The sequence below is a fragment of the Cebidichthys violaceus genome, unplaced genomic scaffold (genome assembly GCF_023349555.1).
Source record: "Cebidichthys violaceus isolate CVI_PGR_0920_01 unplaced genomic scaffold, fCebVio1.0.p SCAF_102, whole genome shotgun sequence".
Lineage (NCBI taxonomy): Eukaryota > Metazoa > Chordata > Actinopteri > Perciformes > Stichaeidae > Cebidichthys > Cebidichthys violaceus.
In genome coordinates this window covers 275,492-303,310 of record NW_027176266.1, presented here as the reverse complement: position 1 = coordinate 303,310, position 27,819 = coordinate 275,492, and the positions used below count along the sequence as shown (strand labels likewise).

General features: G+C 42.3%; 4 protein-coding genes across 4 annotated transcripts; all 4 read left to right on the top strand.

Moving 5' to 3' along the window:
• The first annotated feature begins 565 nt into the window (after window positions 1-565).
• gtf3c5 (general transcription factor IIIC, polypeptide 5) lies at window positions 566-7,028 on the top strand. The gene is made up of 11 exons (XM_068729494.1): window positions 566-895; window positions 1,658-1,856; window positions 2,084-2,285; window positions 2,385-2,568; window positions 3,488-3,592; window positions 4,040-4,154; window positions 4,370-4,450; window positions 5,151-5,239; window positions 5,550-5,632; window positions 6,134-6,279; window positions 6,441-7,028. The coding sequence occupies exons 1-11, from the start codon at window positions 692-694 to the stop codon at window positions 6,632-6,634; spliced, it is 1,602 nt and encodes a 533-aa protein (XP_068585595.1). The 5' UTR covers window positions 566-691; the 3' UTR covers window positions 6,635-7,028.
• Window positions 7,029-8,075: 1,047 nt separating this feature from the next.
• LOC137887007 (bile salt-activated lipase-like) lies at window positions 8,076-14,598 on the top strand. The gene is made up of 11 exons (XM_068729767.1): window positions 8,076-8,180; window positions 8,602-8,749; window positions 10,601-10,720; window positions 10,800-10,997; window positions 11,125-11,255; window positions 11,404-11,511; window positions 11,611-11,725; window positions 12,613-12,799; window positions 12,938-13,138; window positions 13,994-14,203; window positions 14,327-14,598. The coding sequence occupies exons 1-11, from the start codon at window positions 8,115-8,117 to the stop codon at window positions 14,508-14,510; spliced, it is 1,668 nt and encodes a 555-aa protein (XP_068585868.1). The 5' UTR covers window positions 8,076-8,114; the 3' UTR covers window positions 14,511-14,598.
• Window positions 14,599-15,729: 1,131 nt separating this feature from the next.
• Window positions 15,730-20,907, top strand: LOC137887000 (bile salt-activated lipase-like). Its single transcript, XM_068729755.1, has 11 exons — window positions 15,730-15,820; window positions 16,235-16,382; window positions 16,642-16,761; window positions 16,841-17,038; window positions 17,166-17,296; window positions 17,445-17,552; window positions 17,652-17,766; window positions 18,429-18,615; window positions 18,754-18,954; window positions 20,303-20,512; window positions 20,636-20,907. Exons 1-11 carry the CDS (start codon window positions 15,755-15,757, stop codon window positions 20,817-20,819), a joined length of 1,668 nt encoding a protein of 555 aa, XP_068585856.1. The 5' UTR covers window positions 15,730-15,754; the 3' UTR covers window positions 20,820-20,907.
• Window positions 20,908-22,038: 1,131 nt separating this feature from the next.
• On the top strand, window positions 22,039-27,216 carry LOC137886992 (bile salt-activated lipase-like). The gene is made up of 11 exons (XM_068729743.1): window positions 22,039-22,129; window positions 22,544-22,691; window positions 22,951-23,070; window positions 23,150-23,347; window positions 23,475-23,605; window positions 23,754-23,861; window positions 23,961-24,075; window positions 24,738-24,924; window positions 25,063-25,263; window positions 26,612-26,821; window positions 26,945-27,216. Exons 1-11 carry the CDS (start codon window positions 22,064-22,066, stop codon window positions 27,126-27,128), a joined length of 1,668 nt encoding a protein of 555 aa, XP_068585844.1. The 5' UTR covers window positions 22,039-22,063; the 3' UTR covers window positions 27,129-27,216.
• Window positions 27,217-27,819: the final 603 nt, after the last annotated feature.

The following is a 27,819-nucleotide window of genomic DNA, read 5'->3' as shown; positions in this document are numbered from 1 at the left end:
TTTACATCGCCTCCCAGTGGCCAAATATGTACATTGAATTTGTTGTGACAGCTGTCTATATTTCTTCTTTAACAGATTGCAAATAGAAGATTGTACAATGGAAGGGTTAAGAGACATAGAGAAAGTACAGGTGTGATGGGATGTTACTTGCAGAATGTAAACACAGCTGGTTGGCTTTTCAAGAAAAGAAAAATAATTTACAAGATAAAAGGAGATTCATTATACAATCCTAAAGTTAATCAAACTGAATATCTATGTCGCTGGGTTAAAGCTCTGTAAGTAGGCTACCTCATGCATTTCATGATGTCTTTGGGGTTTTTTTCAGATTTTTTTATTATGTTTTAGACATAAAGGTCAGATATATTATCCGCGACGGCTACATTTGAATGTTCGACTTAAAATATGTTGACAATGTGGTTCATTTAATTTGTTACTAGTGTGGTTAGTTACACACCTCTTTGATATCGGAAATGAATAACACAGATGATGTGCTGAATGTACCTGCGGAACTATAGGAGTGCGCATTTGTTTCCGCCCGGCGTTATTTTGCACTTGGACACTCAAATTCCCCTCCGCGGTAACTGCAGCAGGAATGTGCTAAGCGTGTCTTCCTACGTGTAACTTAGTTAGGTTGCAGTAAACAGAGTGTTAGTATTATGCCCGCGTGAATATTACAATTAATAGAACCAACATGGCGGATTCCAAGGGGCCGAAGCTGGATTTTACTCTGAAAGAACTGACACTTTCCTGTCCGACTGAAGATGTGGATGTGCCCGGCAGCTCGTCCAGCGTGGTGCTGCAGGACAACAAACTGGTGTGCGTGGAGTATCCGGCGGTGGTGAACAGCGTGGACAAGATGCTGGAGACTCTCGGGGGCGAAAAAGGAGTGTCCAAAGTAAGCAGGCCATGCCTCACTTTGATGCGTGTCAAAATATCTACGTGCCATACATTCACTTCATTTTGTGATGGCTATTACATCTCTAATGCGTTATAATGTATAATGGAGTTTTCGAATAAGACATGTCATAGCTTGATAGTATATTCCAGGCTTTCAGAAACGCGAAATGCAAATATGGCAACTGATTGTAATGTTATTCATATTCAGTGGTTTTATTTTCAATGTGATGTCAAGCATTCTAACTTATTTGTATCTTGTTTTGCCACTTTTTTTATTATTATTTTTTATGTGTAAAGCAGGATTACTTTCATGAAAGTTGCTTTACAAATATTATTATTTTTTTTAACTTATTCTTTATTTGCTCTTTTCTCACATCTCCTACAACAAACATCAAAGTGTATTTCGACCCAGGCTGACAGTTTCCTTTGCAAGAGATTACAATACTTATAAAGTCTTTACATATTTACAATTCAGCACCAAAGTATATATACAAATAAATTCAAACAAATATAAAATTAACAACCATGAAATTAACCGATGCAAATAACGGATAAGGATGTCAAAAATAAAACTAAACATGGGTTGCACTTTAGACAAATACAGATTATTATTATTATTAATAAGATGGGTCCTGCTTTGTATCTTGAGGCCACAAGGAAGGGTTGAAATGGGCCTGGATGGTTTGTTGTCGCCATCTTCCCCGCTGTAGCTAAACTGCACTAATCTCAATCCTGTCTGCATGTCCTGTGAACCCCACAGACCTTCGCTCACCCCAACAGGCGTCTTGAGATGCGCTTCCGACCTCAGGACCCTTTCTGTCACTCTCTTTGCGGAAACCGCTTCCCATCAAGCAACCTGGTCCTCAGAGTGCGGCGGCGTGTGCGGAAAAGGGACCCCAAGGACGCTGAGATCCACATGGAGATCCTCGGAGTCATAGGAACAACATACAAATTCCAAGGTTACATTTAAAGTCCTCACAGCGCATGGAGTTTGTTCCATTTTCACTACTGTCAAAGATAATTTTCTTGTGTAATATTTAGTTTTTGTCATATTATTTGCCTTTTTCAATAAAAATGTATTGTGTTCTCTTTGTCATAAACATTTAACATCTGAAAAATTGACTGATATGGGAAGAAATTAAAATATTAGGTTGGTTGTTCTCATCACCTGTTTGTTTTTCTGCAGGGATGGCAGACTTTCAGTGCCTCGCTGTGCATTCAGAAGGTGGAAAAGACACCTCTTTGTACGACAAAATCATCCTCCGCAAATCAGAGAATCAGGAGTTCTTTGAGCAGCCCATGCCCCTCTTTCTCCCACCAGCCAGCTTCTCCCGCCTCGACTCTCCTGTGGATTATTACTACCGGCCTGACATCTCTCAAAATTCACCGTGAGGGGATATGTCACGACATTTATCACTGTGATGCGGCTTATCTGCAGGAATGAATCTATTCAGAATATTTCTCCTCCTTTTTTTTTCCGTTTACAGCCAGGTACCCAACAGCAAGAACAACTTTATCGGTTTGAATCGAGCTCGCCGGCCCCACAACGCCATTTTTGTCAGCTTCGCGGACCCCACTGTGCCCACCGAGTGCCTCGAGGCAGCCAAGGTCAACTGGTTACGGGTGTGCGTGAAGGAGAAAGACAAGCAGGCTGAGGAACAATTGAAAAAGGTGTGTGTGGTTGCTGGTTAGCGGGAGCACAACACACGCCCTGTGATTACCAGGTTCACTAGTGTGACGTAGAGTCATGTAGAACAGAAGGCACTCTGATGTTAGTCCTAGTCTCAGCTGGTTGGTTACCCAGTGTGAGGATTTGCTTCCTTCCTCTGTTTCACATCATTTAAAACTAAATCTTTTTTTGGTTTAAACTATGTTTCACATTTTAATGACGTTACGTCGGTCTCCAGGAAATAGTGATGGTAATGTTTTCTAATATTTATAGAAGAAAATAGGATGTATCAAACGATTAAGACAGGCAATCATTGAGTGAAGCCCTGATATTTCTCTCCCCCTGTTCTGTTCTCAATAGAAATAGTTTTTAATTTATTGTTGTCTCTCAGGTTGCATACAAATGTTCTGTTATTTTGAAGAATTTAGCATTATTTGAAAGGAAATAGGGCATGTGAAAAGTCTCAGAGTCTGTGTTTGTTTTGTGTGTCTCCTTGAGGCCCAACAAACGTGCTGAATCCATCTTTCCTTCCCCTCAAACCGTTTGCGAATGCTGAAACCTGCGTTGTTTACATCCATGTTAGCTAGCTTGCGGTCTTCTTCCTCCCTTGCTTTTGCAGATGCAGCGCTGCGTTTTGGCCGCTCCGTAGATCAGTGGAATAGAGTGAGAGTGTTGGCAGGAATGTGTATCGCGTCACACATATGCGCGTGAACAAAAAAAACAAACAATATCACTCCATAGCACCACTATGAGTTCCTTTAATTACTTAAAAACTAAAAACTAGTGTAGCCAAACCATCATAAATAACGCTTTTCATTCGAGGAATGGCATCTGGTTGATGTCAGGAAAAGTTATTTTTACATGGGCATGGCCGTTATCTTATCTGGAACCAAACTTTTTTTTTTTTTTTTTTGTGTTTAGATGTTTGAGAGCCGACCCATCTGGTCACGAAATGCAGTTAAGGCCAACATCAACATCCACCCTGATAAACTGAAACTGCTGCTGCCCGTCTTCGCCTACTACATGGTGAGTGTGGGGGGGGTCAATTTTTGGTGGAAAGTACATTCTGTTCAATGTGTTTTCCCTGACGTCTTTCAGATGTATTGAGAAACCAGGAAAGCTCCTCAGAGGGGTGTTGCTTTGCAGTAGCTGAACAGAAATATTTAAAAATGGGAAATCTCTGTAGAAATAGATTCCAAAGCTGAAATCTATTGATTTGTGAATATATAAGAAATGTATAACATTGCTTTAGAGTGTGATGAATGCTCCAATAAAATGTGTATTTTGAACACTTGGTTCATTTGATTCCACTCCCTGTCCTTTTGTAGAGTCACTCCTACATTCTGTTCTCTGCTTTAACAAAAATAATGAAGTCCCAATTAAATCACCAATGAAATGTTCTCAAATTAAAAGGCAGGATCAACGTCTTTTTTCCACCCAAATGTAAGTTAACACTGCGATTTTCTCTTGAAGGTGACAGGACCCTGGAGGAGTCTGTGGGTGAGGCTGGGCTACGACCCCAGAAAGAGTCCAGACTCCAAGAACTACCAGATACTGGACTTCAGGATCCGCTGTAGCACCAAGCACGGTAAGAGACTGAGGCAGTGACTGAAAGAGAATTTATTCAAATGTAGCATCTACTGACTTACTTTGGGTTTTCCATTTTTGGCATCAACGGTAAAGAATATGAAGTGCTGTGCCAATTCAGTGATATCCTTCATCGTCCTTTTTTTTGTCTTAATGAAAAGTCAAGCCCTGTCTGCCTAACACTGACTATTTGTTCCTCTGTCTTCCTACTTTTAGGGTATTCATTATCTGACATACCAGTCAAAGCCAAGAGGAGTGCCCTGAACTACAGCCTGCCTATCACATTCAACAAAGCAGGTGAGTCTGTGAATTTACTCACATTAAGGAGCCGCAGGAGATTTCTCTCTAATGTCCATCAGGGGGCGACTCTCTGGTTGTATAAATGTCTATGACTAAATGACTGTATGTCTCACTTCATTTATTACCTCAGTAAACATTCTAAACATGATTTACTGAGGTAATAAATCGAGTGAAAATCAAGACTTGGCTTGACAAGGCTAGTTTCAAGTCTTCTTCAATACAGCATGATGTTCAATTAGTACATTTTGGTCACATTTAGAGTCAAACAGACCATAAAGCAGGGTATGCTTTAGGGCGGGGCTACCTTGTGATTGACAGGTCGCTGTCAGAGCCATATAAGGCGTTTCTACGTCACTCCTCTGCGGTCCAGATATGGTCACTTTCATTCACTGGTTGCAGAAATTTGACTTCCTCCCCCACCCCAGCCTCCTCTTGTATTAGCATCTAGATTAGTTGTTTGTGAATTGCGTATGTTTAAATGTGTCTTCATGTTCATTAAATGTTGTGTATCTCAGGTTCAGGTCTTTATCTAGCGGGCTTTGTTTCCAGAGCCACCAAACTAAAACGCATACTGCTGCAGTAAACGGGTTAAAAACATTGACGTTGAGTTTGTCTCCTCAATAATCTCCGCTGTCCGACCGCTGTTGCCAAGCTAAACTGACAACTTGTTAGCTTTATTATTATTATTTTTTTCTAGGTCCTCAGGCAGCTAGTGTGATGGAACTTCCAGCACAGGAGGGTCCAGGCTCCAGTCGAGATCCAGTCCCCATCTCCTACCAGCTGAAGGTCGGCGATAGTTCCGTATCACCTGCTGAAGTTATGTCACAACATTATTGGAGCGCAGCGCTAACATGCTAGTTTCAAGCTCTTCTTGGTGGAATCAGTTTCCTGCTTAGATTTGATCTTTTGTCTGTATTATTGAAATAATGATGTCATGTCTGGTGTTTTTATTTATCCAAACACTTTGAATCTCAGTAAGCCTAAATGTTGAAATGTGAGGAAGTTTAAAATCGCCTATCGTAGTCATGAAAAACTTTCATTAAATGAAAACTGATATCGGCCGCTATACCGACTGATCTTGGTTTGGCCTCCACAGGAGTCATCCTACATTTTCAAAGAGGGCATGCTGCCTCCTCACAGACAGATGTTTTACCAGCTCTGTGATTTGGATGTGGAAAGGTACGTTACACTTCTTTGTTACCTAATGATCAATTCATAATAAGTGCTTCAGGGAAATGAAACTGCTGTCAGGGTGTCTGCATGTGCTGAAAAAAAGTCCTAAGAATTTGGAAATGAGGTGTTTGTCTCAAATATAAGTGTAGTGTTTTAAATTCAGTTTCAGGGACTGAAATAAATAGCTCATTGTTGACGATAAGAAGAAGAAGAAAGTGAAAGGGAATCAAATAATTAGAAGTTACTGCAATGAAAATAGCCATTTGTCCCCCCTGCTGTGGTTGGGGCTCAGTGGCGGAAGCAAATACTCAGATCTTCTATTTAAGCTAAAGAAGTTTTTTTTATATTATATTTTGTATTCTAAATCTAAAGTTATGGAAAAAAAAGAAACTGGGATGTAAAACAATATTTGGCTCTGAAAAGTATTGGAGTAGAAGTATAATGTGTCAGAAAAAGAAACAAGGACCATTACATTTTACTTAAGCGTCAACCACTGTGTGTCTCCAGTATCAGACGGGAGGTTGAGCAGATGAATGAAGACGGGCAGCAGGTATGCGATGAGCGGGACGGCTGGTGTGTTCTGGGCACCACGGACAAGCTGAGGGACATAATCTCAGCCATGATCAAGACGGTCATCCGAGCCCAGAAACCATGTAAGGAAAATACCCAGCGCATGCCCTCATTCAGGGGCACTTCACGGACACGTGTTGATCGCACTTTCCTCTTACCATAGACACAACATGGCCAGGGCAAGACTTTGGCACCTGTAACAACTGAACACTGCGTTTAAACGCGTTATTTTCTCTCCACACAGCGTTGCCAGAATTCCCCAAGAGACGCAGACGCATAGGCCTAAATTCCAAATTCGCGGGGAGAGATGCGGATGAAGATGAAGAGGAGCAGGACGATGAGAACAAGGAAGATGAAGACGAAGATGAGGAGGATGAGTTTGAGCCGTCGGAGGGCAGCGAAAACGAGATGGAGACAGAAATTCTGGATTACATGTAACAAATCACAGCCAGTTGGATTACATTGATCTTAAATATGTTAGTATTGAACTAGTTTCTGTAAAAGCTGATGTGTTTGAATTATTTTTTTGACTTAAATGTAAATAAATATTTGAAAGTAGGTTCAGTGGTTTGTGTAAGAACTGTATATTCTTTGTAATTATGTTTTTGGTGGATACACTACACTGGACTATGTCACGGATACCAGTCAACATGCAGTTGTATTTTCAAACCTCCAAATAGCATTTAAAATCATGACACAAGAGACGCACAACATTGTCAAAGTAAATACCTTGGAAATGCCATGTGGCGGTTACATTCTGTACATACTGTGTATCCTTTATTTAACAGTGATATGAAATTATTATTATTCTAAGACAGACTGAGATAAAAAGGGAAAAATATTGACAATTTCTAATGATAATCGGGAGAAGAGTTTTGTTCACAAATCAAAATGCGTAAAGTCTTCAAAAGATTCAAAGTTATCTTTGTCTGTTTATTCATTTGCAAATGGGAAGATAATTCAACAGAGCACGTTTCACAGCAGTCTGTTGAGAAAGCCTTCAATGAAACACAATATTTAATATCCTTTATACAGTTGTTATCTCTTCAAGGGAGTCACACCCCCTAGGGCATATCTCGTTGTATTCTGCTGAGTTCCCTCAGCTTCGGTACACAAGGTAACAAAAAATATCACGAGCGTGGGCTGTTATTCCCAGATACTTTTTCAGTAGCCTTTTCCCTTAATAGCTGATATGTAAGTTTTGGGTTCACAGCAAGGACACAGTTATTTATGCATATTTTTCCATTACACAAGTGAGAAAACCAATGAGCATTAGAGTAAAAACCCATACATTATAGTTAGTTAAAAGTGCTACAAACTACTGCTAATCTATGCCCATGTTTCTGTCTCGTGATGAAGGTTTTAGAGTCCAGCTCTGCTGCATTAGGAAAAGCGTCATACATGAAACACGAAAAATTGGATTGGCTACAGCTGTGTTACTTTGAGTCCAGTTGGACAGCTGTGTCAACTTGGCAGAGGTTACCTTCCTGATACACAACAGAAAATGTTTGAAAACGCTATTTTAGCCAGCAATTCCACTGCCATGGCCCAAACTTTACTGTGTTAGTCAGGTTGCATGCTGCGAGTTGTGGCGGTCATGTGAGGTGAAGGAGGTGAAACAAGTTCTTCATGTGTGATAAGAAAAGAATGGATCAAAGAAATGTTTATTCATGTTTCCCTCCACTAACTACTGAAAACCACATGTTTACTAAATCTTTATTTGATCACTACATATGTTAGTTAAATTCAGCCAGAGAGGTTTTAAAATGTTAGAGGTAATCCAAAGTGTTTCAGGAAAGTGCTGTGGACACATTCAATATTACGTGTTATGTAACAGTTGTCAGATGTTGTTCAGGGGAGGGGTCTCTCCTTTTATATAAATCTGGCCGACTATCAACCTGGTTATCACAGTTTAGTCATGATGGTGAAGTTGGGGATTTTGATAGCCGTTGCTGCGTTTCTGGAGACGGTCTCTGCGACCTCCGTAAGTGTGTTTTTCTAGTTTTTCTAGTGTATTCAAAAGTGTGTTCAAGTGCTCTGTTTAGTTTGAAAAGTGGGCTATACTTCCTGAAATGTAGCTTCTATTCTGAAGAAAGTATAATTATTTGTTAATTTTTCAACCATCAAACATTGATAAATTATATTATATTGGGGAAAAAAAGTCTTCATACATTTGTGTCACAAGATATTTCTCACCTAGTTATTTGTAATTAGCATTCTTTAAATTGCTGTGTAACATGATTGATTGAATTTTAAATTTATTTTAAATTTTTATTTTTTTGCAAATCATGCCAAAAGAAACTGATAATTAAAATCTAAATGGAGCATGCGACACGTCATTTGGTGTAGTTCCGTTTGAAAAACAAACTAAAGTAAATGAAGATGTTTGTGTTTAACTTCTGTAGCTCGGGGTGGTGCACACAGAGGGAGGTAAGGTGCAGGGCGAGAACATTCGTCTTGGGCTCCGCCGTCACATGGACGTCTTCAGGGGGATTCCCTTCGCTGACGTCCCTAGAAGGTTTGAGAAACCAAAACGTCACCCGGGCTGGGATGGTGGGTAGACTGACCAGACTTCTCACACGCTGGTTTTCACACCAATAACTCACGTGATAAATTCACACCACAAAGATATGTGTGCTCCTTTAGCAATCATAGCCTACTGATAGACGGGGCCTAAGAGAGGCTGAGCGTAAATGGAGAAAAGGCAAACTCCCGAAGGACCTTCTTAACTTCCAATCTCTTCTTTCCACTTTTTCCTCCTCTCTATCTACTGCTAAAGCTGCTTTCTTCTGCTCAAAAAACCTAACCTCTGCTTCCAACCCTAGAAAAACTCTTCGAAACTTATCTTCACTAATCCAACACCCACCCCCTCCTCCTACTTCTTCCCTTCTCCCTGACGATTTCGCCAACTTCTTTGACAAGAAGGTGAACGATATCAGATCCTCCTTCTCTCAGCCCCTCTGTCCCTGTCCACCCTCTCCCTCCCTCTCTCAGTGTCCCTGTCCACCTTCTCTCTCTCTACCCTGTCCAGCTCTTCCCCCACAGCTCTTCCTCCCCTTTCCGTGCCCCATCTTACCCTATCTGGCTCCCCTCTCCCCTAACGAGGTCCTCAACCTTGTTATATCTAACAGCCCCACCACGTGCTCCCTTGACCCGATCCCCTCCCCTCTTCTTCAGGCTATTGTGACTGAACTCCTTCCCTTCCTCACCCACCTCATCAACACCTCTCTTGCTTCAGGATGCTTTCCCACGGCTTTCAAGACTGCCAGAGTCACCCCCCTTCTGAAGAAACCATCACTTGACCCCTCGGATGTCAAGAACTTCAGACCGGTTTCTCTTTTACCCTTTCCAAAACACTTGAACGTGACGTCTTTAATCAACTGTCTTCCTATCTCCACCAGAACAACCTCTTGGACCCCCACCAGTCAGGGTTCAAAGTGGGTCACTCGACAGAGAGAGCCCTCCTTGCGGGGACAGAGTCGCTTCACGCTTTGAGAGCGAACTCTCTCTCCTCTGTCCTGATTCTCCTGGACTTGTCTGCGGCGTTTGACACTGTGAACCACCAGATCCTCCTCTCCACCCTCGAGGGGATGGGCGTCTCAGGCTCTGCAGCTCGCCTGGTGTTCAATCGCCCCAAGTTCTCCCACACAACTTCCTTTCTCCGTTCTCTACAGTGGCTCCCTGTAAGACCTCGCATCCAGTTTAAGACTCTCGTGCTAGCCTACATGGCAGTGAAAGGAACAGGTCCTTCCTATCTCCAGGCCATGGTCAAGCCTTACACCCCCGCCCGACCACTTCGCTCTGCTGCCTCGGGGCGATTGGTTGCCCAGTCGCTCAGAGTTTCCTGCAGCCGATCGACCCGGTCACGGCTGTTTTCTGTCCTGGCACCACAATCGTGGAATGAACTCCCCACTGACATCAGGACAGCAGAGTCGCTGCCCATCTTTCATGAAAACTCACCTCTTCAAGAAGTACTACCCTGAGCCTTCCACTCACTTATTGTATTCATACTAGTTTGTTGCACTTATTGTATTTGTATTGGTTTGTTGCACTTATTGTATTTGTTTGTTTCTGCACTGTACTTTTGCTCTGGTTCATGCTCTTAGATGCTTGTGTAAGCAAGGAGATGCACTTATGACTTCTGGTGACTAGTAGTTTGCTTGAATACCAATGTTGAATACACTTATTGTAAGTCGCTTTGGATAAAAGTGTCTGCTAAATGACTGTAATGTAATATAATGTAATAGCCGGAACTTTCCAGCAGCCAATTCTGCCACTTTTTTTTCTTTTAGTTTGAATCAAATGTATTGGAAAATGTTTTCTCTTCTCGCTGTCGAGGTAGATGAGCCTAAACTGTTGATGTATGTCTTACCCTGCTCTTACACCGCGTGTGTCTCTCATCAGGTGTTCTGAAGGCCACCGAGTACAGGAACAGATGCATTCAGGTGAACCTCATCATGACCGAAACCAGAGGCAGTGAGGACTGTCTTTATCTGAACATCTGGGTTCCTCACGGCAGCTCAGGTAAAGACTGAGAGAAGTCCACAGAGTGTCATCCATATTAGATCCACACTACTACTGGCTCCCATTTTCTCTCTTCTAGTGTCCACTGGTCTGCCCACTATGGTCTGGATCTACGGGGGAGGCTTCCTTACCGGAGACTCGATGGGTTCCAACTTCCTGGACAACTATCTGTACAGCGGGCAGGAGATTGCAGACCGAGGAAATGTTATTGTGGTGACGCTGGGATACCGCGTGGGCACCTTGGGCTTCCTGAGCACCGGAGAATCTGACTTACCTGGTAGGAGCCGGTTTCTTTTCTCACTACTGTGACAGAATTAGAAGACGTTGGCTTCCCCTCCAATTTTATGTATTGCACCATTGAAATAAAAGTTCCTTGATTGAGGGAAAAATGTGATACTCGACAGGAAACTACGGTCTGTGGGACCAGCACGCCGCCATCGCCTGGGTGAACAGGAACATCCGCTCGTTCGGAGGAGACCCCAACAACATCACCGTCTTTGGAGAGTCTGCAGGCGGAGCTAGTGTTAGCTTCCAGGTGAGAAGCTTTTTTCTTTTTTATTCTGGGTGTAGATAGATGATGGATTTGAAATTCAAATTAAATTCACAGTTTGTAAATTTCAATCTAACTTTGTTTAAAAAAATAACCAAAAACATACTGAAATATGTCTTATGACTGCCCACAGACTCTCACTCCCCACAACAAAGGGCTGTTCAAGAGAGCCATCTCCCAGAGTGGCGTCGCCACTTGCTCGTGGGCTATCAACAGGAACCCCCGAAGGTTCGCTGAGAAGGTGCACAACGGCTACTCTTGACGTGTTTTATTTCTGCTGTGCAACACTTTTGTGGAATGGTTAACGTGGTATAACAGAGAATTTAAACCCTCTCCCCAGGTTGCTCTGAAGGTCGGCTGCCCCACCGATAAGACTATGGCTTCCTGTTTGAAGATGACTAATCCTGCGCGGCTTACGCTGGCTGGCTCTCTCAGTATTTCCAGCTCACCTGATAGTAAGGACTGCACTCCATACAGTCTACTTGACATTTTCATTTTAGACACTATTTTTGAGACATTAAAAAGTCAGCCTGCTTCTTCTGCAATGGTATAATGGCACTCCACCAGAGAAACTGCGCACTACATATTTATTGTATTAAATTTATCTTGATGCGTCCAATTCATAATGCTCACATAACAGTAGTGAATGGCAATAATTAGCATTTTCTTTTTGCTGATTTTCTGGAAATTCATTTCAAATGTGCTCTAAATTTGAACGAGAACTTGGCCCCAACACACCAAGCAGACCTCCAACGACTAGTGGCCTAACGTCTTCTAAAATGTACACTTATACACACAGCAAAGACTACACCCAATGGCTAACTGACCACCAACATGCGAGTATATTCTACAGTGCACGCCAGTGTCAAATTTCGAAAGCTGCCCATACTGTGCTGGCTGTGTGACGCCACTTATATATTTTAATCAAACTAGCAAATTTGAGATGTCGATTGACGCTTCCATTCCTTTCATATCAAGAGTTTAGGTTTATATATGTATTTGAAGCATAACAACAGCAGATCTAGCAAATAGGAAATTAGAACTTCCAGTTATGTATAACTGGGGTGACCGTGGCTAAGTGGAGAGCAGGGTCGCCTTTCAATAGGGTCGATGGTTCGATCCCTGGCTCCTGCTCTGCAAGTCTCATGTCAATGTGTCCTTGAGCAAGACACTTAACCCCAAAATTGCTCCCGTAGCTGTGTCTACGGTGTGTAGATAGATACTGTATTGTATGTCGCTTTGGATAAAAGCGTCTGCTAAATGACTGTAATTTAATGTAATGTATAAAACATACAGTTAGAACTGTATATGGTAGGTATCTCATTGTATCTGCCTCTGTCAGACCCCATTCTCTTCAACCTGGTCCTGTCTCCTGTGATCGACGGCGACTTTGTGCCGGATGAGCCTTCCAACTTGTTCCACAATGCGGCTAAAATCGACTACATCGCTGGAGTCAACGACATGGACGGACACCTCTTCACTGGCTTAGATGTTCCTACAATCAACTCCCCCCTGGTGAACACCCCTATGTGAGTTTAAGGCATTTTATCACCGTGTGAAACATTGACAATTCTACAACATGTCTACCCAAAGAAGAGTGTTGCACTTTTGTTGGAGCTGTGGTGCTGTGGTGTTTTATCAAACCTAATTTTCAAACCTGATCTCAGCGAGGACGTGAAGAGGCTCCTGGCTTCGTACACTAAGAAGGGCAAGGCTGGTTTGGACCACGCGTACTCCACATACACCTCAACCTGGGGCTCAAAGCCCAGCAAGGAGACCATCAAGAAAACCATTGTGGCAATTGGAACAGACTTCATCTTCCTGGTTCCTACTCAGGCCGCCCTCTACCTTCATGCTGCCAACGCCATGTGAGGATAAGATCTTGCTATACAGACGTCGCTGTCAGTTTATTGATAATCCCTTTTGTTCAACACCTTGCTTTTGAAGCTGGAGAATAAAAACCAGGGCTTAACCTTTTTTAATCTTAAGGGTGACCATTGAAAATCAATTTAAAGAGACCTTAAACTGGCCTATGAGTGGTTCATCAAAGGGAAAATATTTATCACCTTTGCTAATTTGAGTGAAAGGTTCCTTTCATTTCCTTAAAGTGTTTTTAATCTCAAGTTTTAAAGACAGATTTGTGTTTTAGGTGTGGATGAAATTCAACCATGCTGTAAAGCAGTTGGCAAAACTAACTGAGATGTGACAGATGGATACATTAATTAAAGGTCCAGTGTGTAGGATTTAGCAGGATCTATTATCAGAAATGGAATACAGTATTCATAGCTATGTTTTTAGTAGTGTATAATCACCTGAAACAGTAGCCCAGAACGGACAAACCAAACACTGGCTCTAGAGAGGGCCTTTCACATGTATACGTTACCTGAAGGATGGGTTATAAACAAACAGGACTTTTGTCCAGGACTCCGCTGTTCGTGTCCCGTTGAGTTAACATTAACCACGCTCCTTTCCTAAACCCTAACTGAATTGTTTTGTTGCCTAAAACTAACTTCCTGTGAAGACGGAAGTTTATTTTAAAAAGACTCTATGCATGTAACGAGTGGAAACTGTCGCTTGCACTACTATACATCTGTCATTATAAGCAGACTTCTGAGAACATGCAGAAGAATTCAGCTTTTAGAGTGCTGAATTTTATCTTTTTTGTAGCTCTCACCTTGGTGGTGTCATTATCACATCCCTATTCTTTTCTTGTCTCAATGAAGAACCGGTCGTACCTACTCCTACCTATTCTCTGAGCCCAACCGTATGGGCGGCATTGCCAGGCCTTACCCCAGCTGGATGGGGGCCGACCACGTCGATGACCTGCAGTACGTGTTCGGAACGCCTTTCACCACACCTCTGGTGTACTTGCCTCACCACCGTGACGTCTCTGGCTACATGATCGCCTACTGGACCAACTTTGCCAGAACCGGGTATACTTCTGCAGACATGCGTCGTGGGAACTTGATGATATCAAACAAACCTAAGTCAGTCACTGAAATAGAAAACTACAACAGTCTCACTTCAGTTACCCTTTTCTCTGATTCTGTCCACAGGGACCCCAACAAAGGAGAGTCGAAGGTGCCCGTTACCTGGCCTAAATTCACCAGCAATGGACACCAGTTCCTGGAGATCAATTCTAAGATGGACAAAAACTATGTGGGACAGAAGATGAGAATGCGTTACGTGCATTTCTGGACCAGCGTCCTACCCAAGCTTCCCATGACCATCTCAGAATGAAACCCTGTGCACCCGCAGTGTGGTCCGATAGATCTGAAGTATCAAATCAGTATTGGTCCATGAAAAAATAAATTGATCACAAACACAATTTACATTTCCTTGGTTTTATTTTGTGTTGATAATCAAGGCTCTTCAGCAGGCCCAGCTCTAGACTGCTTTCAATGGGGGTGCAATAAGATATGGGCTGCGGTTAGAAAGTCCAAAAATGACCTACTAACGTCAATTCCTAACCACTTTTCCTTGACCTCTATGGAAAACGTCATGGGGTCAAGGAAAGATGTGAAGGAGAATTCATGGGGAGTTAGTAAAAAACAACCATGGTGTTCAGAGAATCCGACTACACTTTCACTAAGCTACATAATTATGATGCGACAGCAGATGTCAATGACGTAGGTCTGCCATGGTGAAGCTACAACGAAGAAGGACTACAAAAAGCGCAATGAAAACATGACCCCATGAAATGTAAACTTGGCTTTTCATAAAAAAAAGTTTGTCCTGAGGGTGCATGGCTCCAGAGGAGAGGCTGAGTCGTTACTGTCCTCACTAAAAGTTGTTTCAGGAAACATGTTTTTCCGCTATACAGCCAGCATGACATTATATTTCCCAGCACCGTATTCTCTAAGGAACAAACTTACAGATTTAATGAAGGAAAATATGTAATTTTTTGTAAAACTGAAAAAGAGCACAAAACACAAAAGGTAAGTACTAAATAATATCTCTAGTACATCAGTGGATGAAAGATTACTGGCCTAAACCAAAGTGGACAGGCGCTTAAAAATATTTAAAGGACAGGACAGGGTTGGTCCACTGCCATGGCCAATCCTTACAGAACTTTACTGTGTTAGTCAGGTTGCATATTGCGAGTTGTGGCGGTCATGTGGTGTGAAGGAGGTGAAACTAGTTCTTCATGTGTGATAAGAAAAGAACGGATCAATGAAATATGTCACTGTTTATTCACGTTTCCCTCCACTAACTACTGAAAACCACATGTTTACAAGTTGGCTTAAATCTTTATTTGATCACTACATATGTTAGTTTGATTCAGCCAGAGAGGTTTTAAAATGTTAGAGGTAATCCATGGAAAGTGTTTCAGGAAAGTGCTGTGGTGGTTAAATATTTCGTGTTATGTAACAGTGGGAAAAGCAGGCCCACTGACTACACACTGGTCAGATGTTGTTCAGGGGAGGAGTCTCCCCTTTCTTATAAACCTGGCCGACTATCAACCTGGTTATCACAGTTTAGTCATGATGGTGAAGCTGGGGATTTTGGTAGCCATTGCTGCATTTCTGGAGACTGTCTGTGCGACCTCCGTAAGTGTGTTTTTCTAGTGTATCCAAAGAACCATGTGTTCAAGTGCTCTGTTTAGTGTGAAAAGTGGGCTATACTTCCTGCAATTTAGCTTCTATTCTGAAGAAAGTGTAATTATTTGTTCATTTTTCAACCATCAAACATTGATAAATTATATTATATTGGGAAAAAAAGTCTTCATACATTTGTGTCACAAGATATTTCTCACCTAGTTAATTGTAATTAGCATTCTTTAAATTGCTGTGTTACATGATTGATTGAATTTTAAATTACACATTTTTAAAACATTTTTTTTACAAATCATGCCAAAAGGAAACTGATAATTAAAATTGAAATGGAGCATGCCACACGTCATTTGGTGTAGTTCCGTGTGAAAAACTAAAGTAAATGAAGATGTTTGTGTTTAACTTCTGTAGCTCGGGGTGGTGTACACAGAGGGAGGTATGGTGCAGGGCGAGAACATTCGTCTTGGGTTCCGCCGTCACATGGACGTCTTCAGGGGGATTCCCTTCGCTGACATCCCAGGAAGGTTTGAGAAACCAAAACGTCACCCGGGCTGGGATGGTGGGTAGACTGGCCGAACTTCTCACATGCTGGTTTTCACACCAATAACTCACGTGATAAATTCACACCACAAAGATATGTGTGCTCCTTTAGCAATTATAGCCAGAGCTTTCCGGCAGCCAATTCCGCCACTTTTTTTTCTTTTAGTTTGAATCAAATGTATTGGAAAATGTTTTCTCTTCTCGCTGTCGAGGTAGATGAGCCTAAACTGTTGATGTATGTCTTACCCTGCTCTTACACCGCGTGTGTCTCTCATCAGGTGTTCTGAAGGCCACCGAGTACAGGAACAGATGCATTCAGGTGAACCTCATCATGACCGAAACCAGAGGCAGTGAGGACTGTCTTTATCTGAACATCTGGGTTCCTCACGGCCGCTCAGGTAAAGACTGAGAGAAGTCCACAGAGTGTCATCCATATTAGATCCACACTACTACTGGCTTCCATTTTCTCTCTTCTAGTGTCCAGTGGTCTGCCCACTATGGTCTGGATCTACGGGGGAGGCTTCCTTGCCGGAGGCTCGATGGGTGCCAACTTCCTGGACAACTATCTGTACAGCGGGCAGGAGATTGCAGACCGAGGAAATGTTATTGTGGTGACGCTGGGATACCGCGTGGGCACCATGGGCTTCCTGAGCACCGGAGAATCTGACTTACCTGGTAGGAGCCGGTTTCTTTTCTCACTACTGTGACAGAATTAGAAGACGTTGGCTTCCCCGCCAATTTTATGTATTTCACCATTAAAATTTAAATTCCTTGATTGAGGGAAAAATGTGATACTCGACAGGAAACTACGGTCTGTGGGACCAGCACGCCGCCATCGCCTGGGTGAACAGGAACATCCGCTCGTTCGGAGGAGACCCCGACAACATCACCGTCTTTGGAGAGTCTGCAGGCGGAGCTAGTGTTAGCTTCCAGGTGAGAAGCTTTTTTCTTTTTTATTCTGGGTGTAGATAGATGATGGATTTGAAATTCTAATTAAATTCACAGTTTGTAAATTTGAATCTAACTTTGTTTAAAAAAATAACCAAAAACATACTGAAATATGTCTTATGACTGCCCACAGACTCTCACTCCCCACAACAAAGGGCTGTTCAAGAGAGCCATCTCCCAGAGTGGCGTCGCCACTTGCTCGTGGGCTATCAACAGGAACCCCCGAAGGTTCGCTGAGGAGGTGCACAACGGCTACTCTTGACGTGTTTTATTTCTACTGTGCAACACTTTTGTGGAATGGTTAACGTGGTATAACAGAGAATTTAAACCCTCTCCCCAGGTTGCTCTGAAGGTCGGCTGCCCCACCGATCAGACTATGGCTTCCTGTTTGAAGATGACTGATCCTGCGCTGCTTACGCTGGCTGGCTCTCTCAGTATTTCCAGCTCACCTGATAGTAAGGACTGCACTCCATACAGTCTACTTGACATTTTCATTGTCTAAAATGAATTTTTGAGACATTAAAAAGTCAGCCTGCTTCTTCTGCAATGGTATAATGGCACTCCACCAGAGAAACTGCGCACTACATATTTATTGTATTAAATTGATCTTGATGCGTCCAACTCATAATGCTCACATAACAGTCGTGAATGACAATAATTAGCATTTTCTTTTTGCTGATTTTCTGGAAATTCATTCCAAATGTGCTCTAAATTTGAACGAGAACTTGGCCCCAACACACCAAGCAGACCTCCAACGACTAGTGGCCTAACGTCTTCTAAAATGTACACTTATACACACAGCAAAGACTACACCCAATGGCTAACTGACCACCAACATGCGAGCAAATTCTACAGTGCACGCCAGTGTCAAATTTCGAAAGCTGCCCATAATGTGCTGGCTGTTTGACTTACTTACTTATATATTTTATTCAAACTAGCAAATTTGAGATGTCGATTGACGCTTCCATTCCTTTCATATCAAGAGTTTAGGTTTATATACGTATTTGAAGCATAACAACGGCAGATCTAGCAAATAGGAAATTAGAAATTCCAGTTATGTCTAAAACATAGTTAGAGCTGTATATGGTAGGTATCTCATTGTATCTGCCTCTGTCAGACCCCGTTCTCTTCAACCTGCTCCTGTCTCCTGTGATCGACGGCGACTTTGTGCCGGATGAGCCTTCCAACTTGTTCCACAATGCGGCTGAGATCGACTACATCGCTGGAGTCAACGACATGGACGGACACCTCTTCACTGGCTTAGATGTTCCTACAATCAACTCCCCCCTGGTGAACACCCCTATGTGAGTTTAAGGCATTTGATCACCGTGTGAAACATTGACAATTCTACAACGTGTCTACCCAAAGCAGCGTGCCATACTTTTGTTGGAGCTGTGGTGCTGTGGTGTTTTATCAAACCTAATTTTCAAACCTGATCTCAGCGAGGACGTGAAGAGGCTCCTGGCTTCGTACACTAAGAAGGGCAAGGCTGGTTTGGACCACGCGTACGCCACATACACCTCAACCTGGGGCTCAAACCCCAGCAAGGAGACCATCAAGAAAACCATTGTGGCAATTGGAACAGACTTCATCTTCCTGGTTCCTACTCAGGCCGCCCTCTACCTTCATGCTGCCAACGCCACGTGAGGATAAGATCTTGCTATACAGACGTCGCTGTCAGTTTATTGATAATCCCTTTTGTTCAACACCTTGCTTTTGAAGCTGGAGAATAAAAACCAGGGCTTAACCTTTTTTAATCTTAAGGGTGACCATTGAAAATCAATTTAAAGAGACCTTAAACTGGCCTATGAGTGGTTCATCAAAGGGAAAATATTTATCACCTTTGCTAATTTGAGTGAAAGGTTCCTTTCATTTCCTTAAAGTGTTTTCAATCTCAAGTTTTAAAGACAGGTTTGTGTTTTAGGTGTGGATGAAATTCAACCATGCTGTAAAGCAGTAGGCAAAACTAATTGAGATGTGACAGATTGATACATTGATTAAAGGTCCAGTGTGTAGGATTTAGCAGCATCTATTATCAGAAATGGAATACAGTAGTCATAGCTATGTTTTTAGTAGTGTATAATCACCTGAAACAGTAGCCCAGAACAGACAAACCAAACACTGGCTCTAGAGAGGGCCTTTCACATGTATACGTTACCTGAAGGATGGGTTATAAACAAACAGGACTTTTGTCCAGGACTCCGCTGTTCGTGTCCCGTTGAGTTAACATTAACCACGCTCCTTTCCTAAACCCTAACTGAATTGTTTTGTTGCCAAAAACTAACTTCCTGTGAAGACGGAAGTTTATTTTAAAAAGACTCTATGCATGTAGTGAGTGGAAACTGTCGCTAGAGGGGTACCTAGAGCGTCATAATTTGAAGTGTAGGGCCAATGACAAAGTGTCTGTATTTGATGAGCTGGGAGGGAGAATGTGTTGAAAAAGGATGGCTGAGTAGAGGAGTATTCAATTGGTTGCAATCTGCCACCTCAACCTAGACGCCACTGAATCCTACACACTGGACCTTTAATAGAAAAAGTTTTTTTTATTTTAAGATTGTTTTCAGCAGTTTAACTTTTCAGCATAATATGATGACATTCAATCATGGTTTTATTATATTTATTTGATTGCATGATTTAAATACATATTAAGTTCATTACTTTGAAATGTTTTTTTTATGTATCAAGTAATTAATTTACTTTTAATGTACCACGGAAAAGGTTAGTGATTATTCTCATAGCACACTCCAACTTCCATAAATATAAAGCCTGCAGTATTTTATATTTAGTGGCCTCACTGCAAAAAGTAGCATCAAGCATCGGTATGGAGAGTTGCAGGGCGTTGAAATAACTTGCATCTGTCATTATAAGCAGACTTCTGAGAACCTGCAGAAGAATTCAGCTTTTAGAGTGCTGAATTTGATCGTTATTTTTGTAGCTCTCACCTCGGTGTTGTCATTATCACATCCCTATTCTTTTCTTGTCTCAACGAAGAACCGGTCGTACCTACTCCTTCCTATTCTCTGAGCCCAACCGTATGGGCGGCATTGCCAGGCCTTACCCCAGCTGGATGGGGGCCGACCACTCCGATGACCTGCAGTACGTGTTCGGAAAGCCTTTCACCACACCTCTGGCGTACTGGCCTCGCCACCGTGACGTCTCTGGCTACATGATCGCCTACTGGACCAACTTTGCCAGAACCGGGTATAATTCTGCAGACACTCGTCATGGGAACTTCATGATATCAAGCAAACCTAATTCAGACAATGAGGTAGAAAACTAAAACAGTGTCACTTCAGTTACCCTTTTCTTTGATTCTGTCCACAGGGACCCCAACAAAGGAGAGTCGAGGGTGCCCGTTACCTGGCCTAAATTCACCAGCGATGGACACCAGTTCCTGGAGATCAATTCTAAGATGGACAACAACTATGTGGGACAGAAGATGAGAATGCGTTACGTGCATTTCTGGACCAGCGTCCTACCCAAGCTTCCCATGACCATTTCAGAATGAAGACCTGTGCACCTGCAGTGTGGTCCGATAGATCTGAAGTATCAAATCAGTATTGGTCCATGAAAAAATAAATTGATCACAAACACAATTTACATTTCCTTGGTTTTATTTTGTGTTGATAATCAAGGCTCTTCAGCAGGCCCAGCTCTAGACTGCTTTCAATGGGGGTGCAATAAGATATGGGCTGCGGTTAGAAAGTCCAAAAATGACCTACTAACGTCAATTCCTAACCACTTTTCCTTGACCTCTATGGAAAACGTCATGGGGTCAAGGAAAGATGTGAAGGAGAATTCATGGGGAGTTAGTAAAAAACAACCATGGTGTTCAGAGAATCCGACTACACTTTCACTAAGCTACATAATTATGATGCGACAGCAGATGTCAATGACGTAGGTCTGCCATGGTGAAGCTACAACGAAGAAGGACTACAAAAAGCGCAATGAAAACATGACCCCATGAAATGTAAACTTGGCTTTTCATAAAAAAAAGTTTGTCCTGAGGGTGCATGGCTCCAGAGGAGAGGCTGAGTCGTTACTGTCCTCACTAAAAGTTGTTTCAGGAAACATGTTTTTCCGCTATACAGCCAGCATGACATTATATTTCCCAGCACCGTATTCTCTAAGGAACAAACTTACAGATTTAATGAAGGAAAATATGTAATTTTTTGTAAAACTGAAAAAGAGCACAAAACACAAAAGGTAAGTACTAAATAATATCTCTAGTACATCAGTGGATGAAAGATTACTGGCCTAAACCAAAGTGGACAGGCGCTTAAAAATATTTAAAGGACAGGACAGGGTTGGTCCACTGCCATGGCCAATCCTTACAGAACTTTACTGTGTTAGTCAGGTTGCATATTGCGAGTTGTGGCGGTCATGTGGCGTGAAGGAGGTGAAACTAGTTCTTCATGTGTGATAAGGAAAGAACGGATCAATGAAATATGTCACTGTTTATTCACGTTTCCCTCCACTAACTACTGAAAACCACATGTTTACAAGTTGGCTTAAATCTTTATTTGATCACTACATATGTTAGTTTGATTCAGCCAGAGAGGTTTTAAAATGTTAGAGGTAATCCATGGAAAGTGTTTCAGGAAAGTGCTGTGGTGGTTAAATATTTCGTGTTATGTAACAGTGGGAAAAGCACACCCACTGACTACACACTGGTCAGATGTTGTTCAGGGGAGGAGTCTCCCCTTTCTTATAAACCTGGCCGACTATCAACCTGGTTATCACAGTTTAGTCATGATGGTGAAGCTGGGGATTTTGGTAGCCATTGCTGCATTTCTGGAGACTGTCTGTGCGACCTCCGTAAGTGTGTTTTTCTAGTGTATCCAAAGAACCATGTGTTCAAGTGCTCTGTTTAGTGTGAAAAGTGGGCTATACTTCCTGCAATTTAGCTTCTATTCTGAAGAAAGTGTAATTATTTGTTCATTTTTCAACCATCAAACATTGATAAATTATATTATATTGGGAAAAAAAGTCTTCATACATTTGTGTCACAAGATATTTCTCACCTAGTTAATTGTAATTAGCATTCTTTAAATTGCTGTGTTACATGATTGATTGAATTTTAAATTACACATTTTTAAAACATTTTTTTTACAAATCATGCCAAAAGGAAACTGATAATTAAAATTGAAATGGAGCATGCCACACGTCATTTGGTGTAGTTCCGTGTGAAAAACTAAAGTAAATGAAGATGTTTGTGTTTAACTTCTGTAGCTCGGGGTGGTGCACACAGAGGGAGGTATGGTGCAGGGCGAGAACATTCGTCTTGGGTTCCGCCGTCACATGGACGTCTTCAGGGGGATTCCCTTCGCTGACATCCCAGGAAGGTTTGAGAAACCAAAACGTCACCCGGGCTGGGATGGTGGGTAGACTGGCCGAACTTCTCACATGCTGGTTTTCACACCAATAACTCACGTGATAAATTCACACCACAAAGATATGTGTGCTCCTTTAGCAATTATAGCCAGAGCTTTCCGGCAGCCAATTCCGCCACTTTTTTTTCTTTTAGTTTGAATCAAATGTATTGGAAAATGTTTTCTCTTCTCGCTGTCGAGGTAGATGAGCCTAAACTGTTGATGTATGTCTTACCCTGCTCTTACACCGCGTGTGTCTCTCATCAGGTGTTCTGAAGGCCACCGAGTACAGGAACAGATGCATTCAGGTGAACCTCATCATGACCGACACCAGAGGCAGTGAGGACTGTCTTTATCTGAACATCTGGGTTCCTCACGGCAGCTCAGGTAAAGACTGAGAGAAGTCCACAGAGTGTCATCCATATTAGATCCACACTACTACTGGCTTCCATTTTCTCTCTTCTAGTGTCCAGTGGTCTGCCCACTATGGTCTGGATCTACGGGGGAGGCTTCCTTGCCGGAGGCTCGATGGGTGCCAACTTCCTGGACAACTATCTGTACAGCGGGCAGGAGATTGCAGACCGAGGAAATGTTATTGTGGTGACGCTGGGATACCGCGTGGGCACCTTGGGCTTCCTGAGCACCGGAGAATCTGACTTACCTGGTAGGAGCCGGTTTCTTTTCTCACTACTGTGACAGAATTAGAAGACGTTGGCTTCCCCGCCAATTTTATGTATTTCACCATTAAAATTTAAATTCCTTGATTGAGGGAAAAATGTGATACTCGACAGGAAACTACGGTCTGTGGGACCAGCACGCCGCCATCGCCTGGGTGAACAGGAACATCCGCTCGTTCGGAGGAGACCCCAACAACATCACCGTCTTTGGAGAGTCTGCAGGCGGAGCTAGTGTTAGCTTCCAGGTGAGAAGCTTCTTTCTTTTTTATTCTGGGTGTAGATAGATGATGGATTTGAAATTCTAATTAAATTCACAGTTTGTAAATTTGAATCTAACTTTGTTTAAAAAAATAACCAAAAACATACTGAAATATGTCTTATGACTGTCCACAGACTCTCACTCCCCACAACAAAGGGCTGTTCAAGAGAGCCATCTCCCAGAGTGGCGTCGCCACTTGCTCGTGGGCTATCAACAGGAACCCCCGAAGGTTCGCTGAGGAGGTGCACAACGGCTACTCTTGACGTGTTTTATTTCTACTGTGCAACACTTTTGTGGAATGGTTAACGTGGTATAACAGAGAATTTAAACCCTCTCCCCAGGTTGCTCTGAAGGTCGGCTGCCCCACCGATCAGACTATGGCTTCCTGTTTGAAGATGACTGATCCTGCGCTGCTTACGCTGGCTGGCTCTCTCAGTATTTCCAGCTCACCTGATAGTAAGGACTGCACTCCATACAGTCTACTTGACATTTTCATTGTCTAAAATGAATTTTTGAGACATTAAAAAGTCAGCCTGCTTCTTCTGCAATGGTATAATGGCACTCCACCAGAGAAACTGCGCACTACATATTTATTGTATTAAATTGATCTTGATGCGTCCAACTCATAATGCTCACATAACAGTCGTGAATGACAATAATTAGCATTTTGTTTTTGCTGATTTTCTGGAAATTCATTCTAAATGTGCTCTAAATTTGAACGAGAACTTGGCCCCAACACACCAAGCAGACCTCCAACGACTAGTGGCCTAACGTCTTCTAAAATGTACACTTATACACACAGCAAAGACTACACCCAATGGCTAACTGACCACCAACATGCAAGCAAATTCTACAGTGCACGCCAGTGTCAAATTTCGAAAGCTGCCCATAATGTGCTGGCTGTTTGACTTACTTACTTATATATTTTATTCAAACTAGCAAATTTGAGATGTCGATTGACGCTTCCATTCCTTTCATATCAAGAGTTTAGGTTTATATACGTATTTGAAGCATAACAACGGCAGATCTAGCAAATAGGAAATTAGAAATTCCAGTTATGTCTAAAACATAGTTAGAGCTGTATATGGTAGGTATCTCATTGTATCTGCCTCTGTCAGACCCCGTTCTCTTCAACCTGCTCCTGTCTCCTGTGATCGACGGCGACTTTGTGCCGGATGAGCCTTCCAACTTGTTCCACAATGCGGCTGAGATCGACTACATCGCTGGAGTCAACGACATGGACGGACACCTCTTCACTGGCTTAGATGTTCCTACAATCAACTCCCCCCTGGTGAACACCCCTATGTGAGTTTAAGGCATTTGATCACCGTGTGAAACATTGACAATTCTACAACATGTCTACCCAAAGAAGAGTGTTGCACTTTTGTTGGAGCTGTGGTGCTGTGGTGTTTTATCAAACCTAATTTTCAAACCTGATCTCAGCGAGGACGTGAAGAGGCTCCTGGCTTCGTACACTAAGAAGGGCAAGGCTGGTTTGGACCACGCGTACTCCACATACACCTCAACCTGGGGCTCAAACCCCAGCAAGGAGACCATCAAGAAAACCATTGTGGCAATTGGAACAGACTTCATCTTCCTGGTTCCTACTCAGGCCGCCCTCTACCTTCATGCTGCCAACGCCATGTGAGGATAAGATCTTGCTATACAGACGTCGCTGTCAGTTTATTGATAATCCCTTTTGTTCAACACCTTGCTTTTGAAGCTGGAGAATAAAAACCAGGGCTTAACCTTTTTTAATCTTAAGGGTGACCATTGAAAATCAATTTAAAGAGACCTTAAACTGGCCTATGAGTGGTTCATCAAAGGGAAAATATTTATCACCTTTGCTAATTTGAGTGAAAGGTTCCTTTCATTTCCTTAAAGTGTTTTTAATCTCAAGTTTTAAAGACAGATTTGTGTTTTAGGTGTGGATGAAATTCAACCATGCTGTAAAGCAGTTGGCAAAACTAATTGAGATGTGACAGATTGATACATTGATTAAAGGTCCAGTGTGTAGGATTTAGCAGGATCTATTATCAGAAATGGAATACAGTATTCATAACTATGTTTTTAGTAGTGTATAATCACCTGAAACAGTAGCCCAGAGCAGACAAACCAAACACTGGCTCTAGAGAGGGCCTTTCACATGTATACGTTACCTGAAGGATGGGTTATAAACAAACAGGACTTTTGTCCAGGACTCCGCTGTTCGTGTCCCGTTGAGTTAACATTAACCACGCTCCTTTCCTAAACCCTAACTGAATTGTTTTGTTGCCTAAAACTAACTTCCTGTGAAGACGGAAGTTTATTTTAAAAAGACTCTATGCATGTAGTGAGTGGAAACTGTCGCTAGAGGGGTACCTAGAGCGTCATAATTTGAAGTGTAGGGCCAATGACAAAGTGTCTGTATTTGATGAGCTGGGAGGGAGAATGTGTTGAAAAAGGATGGCTGAGTAGAGGAGTATTCAATTGGTTGCAATCTGCCACCTCAACCTAGACGCCACTGAATCCTACACACTGGACCTTTAATAGAAAAAGTTTTTTTTATTTTAAGATTGTTTTCAGCAGTTTAACTTTTCAGCATAATATGATGACATTCAATCATGGTTTTATTATATTTATTTGATTGCATGATTTAAATACATATTAAGTTCATTACTTTGAAATGTTTTTTTTATGTATCAAGTAATTAATTTACTTTTAATGTACCACGGAAAAGGTTAGTGATTATTCTCATAGCACACTCCAACTTCCATAAATATAAAGCCTGCAGTATTTTATATTTAGTGGCCTCACTGCAAAAAGTAGCATCAAGCATCGGTATGGAGAGTTGCAGGGCGTTGAAATAACTTGCATCTGTCATTATAAGCAGACTTCTGAGAACCTGCAGAAGAATTCAGCTTTTAGAGTGCTGAATTTGATCGTTATTTTTGTAGCTCTCACCTCGGTGTTGTCATTATCACATCCCTATTCTTTTCTTGTCTCAACGAAGAACCGGTCGTACCTACTCCTTCCTATTCTCTGAGCCCAACCGTATGGGCGGCATTGCCAGGCCTTACCCCAGCTGGATGGGGGCCGACCACGCCGATGACCTGCAGTACGTGTTCGGAACGCCTTTCACCACACCTCTGGCGTACTGGCCTCGCCACCGTGACGTCTCTGGCTACATGATCGCCTACTGGACCAACTTTGCCAGAACCGGGTATAATTCTGCAGACACTCGTCATGGGAACTTCATGATATCAAGCAAACCTAATTCAGACAATGAGGTAGAAAACTAAAACAGTGTCACTTCAGTTACCCTTTTCTTTGATTCTGTCCACAGGGACCCCAACAAAGGAGAGTCGAGGGTGCCCGTTACCTGGCCTAAATTCACCAGCGATGGACACCAGTTCCTGGAGATCAATTCTAAGATGGACAACAACTATGTGGGACAGAAGATGAGAATGCGTTACGTGCATTTCTGGACCAGCGTCCTACCCAAGCTTCCCATGACCATCTCAGAATGAAGACCTGTGCACCCGCAGTGTGGTCCGATAGATCTGAAGTATCAAATCAGTATTGGTCCATGAAAAAATAAATTGATCACAAACACAATTTACATTTCCTTGGTTTTATTTTGTGTTGATAATCAAGGCTCTTCAGCAGGCCCAGCTCTAGACTGCTTTCAATGGGGGTGCAATAAGATATGGGCTGCAGTTGGAAAGTCCAAAAATGACCTCCTAACATCAATTCCTAACCACTTTTCCTTGACCTCTATGGAAAACGTCATGGGGTCAAGGAAAGATGTGAAGGAGAATTCATGAGGAGTTAGGAAAAGACAACCGTGGTGTTCAGAGAATCTGACTACACTTTCACTAAGCTACATAATTATGATGCGACAGCAGATGTCACTGACGTAGGTCTGCCATGGTGAAACTACAACGAAGAAGGACTACTTGTTTAATACATCAATACCCCAACAATGGAAGAGACATGCCCACATTAAGTTTTGTTCATTTGATCAAACACTAATTATTATTGTCTCAACAGATGCAGATACACTAATTATTATTGTCTCAACAGATGCAGATACAAGGCATTAAGTGTTTGACTGTGCATATTTTGTTTCATATATAGGTTTATGTGAAAGAAGTATACAAATGTGCAAAATATAGTTATTGATTTCAAAATAAGTAGTACTTTTACCTCTCATAATCT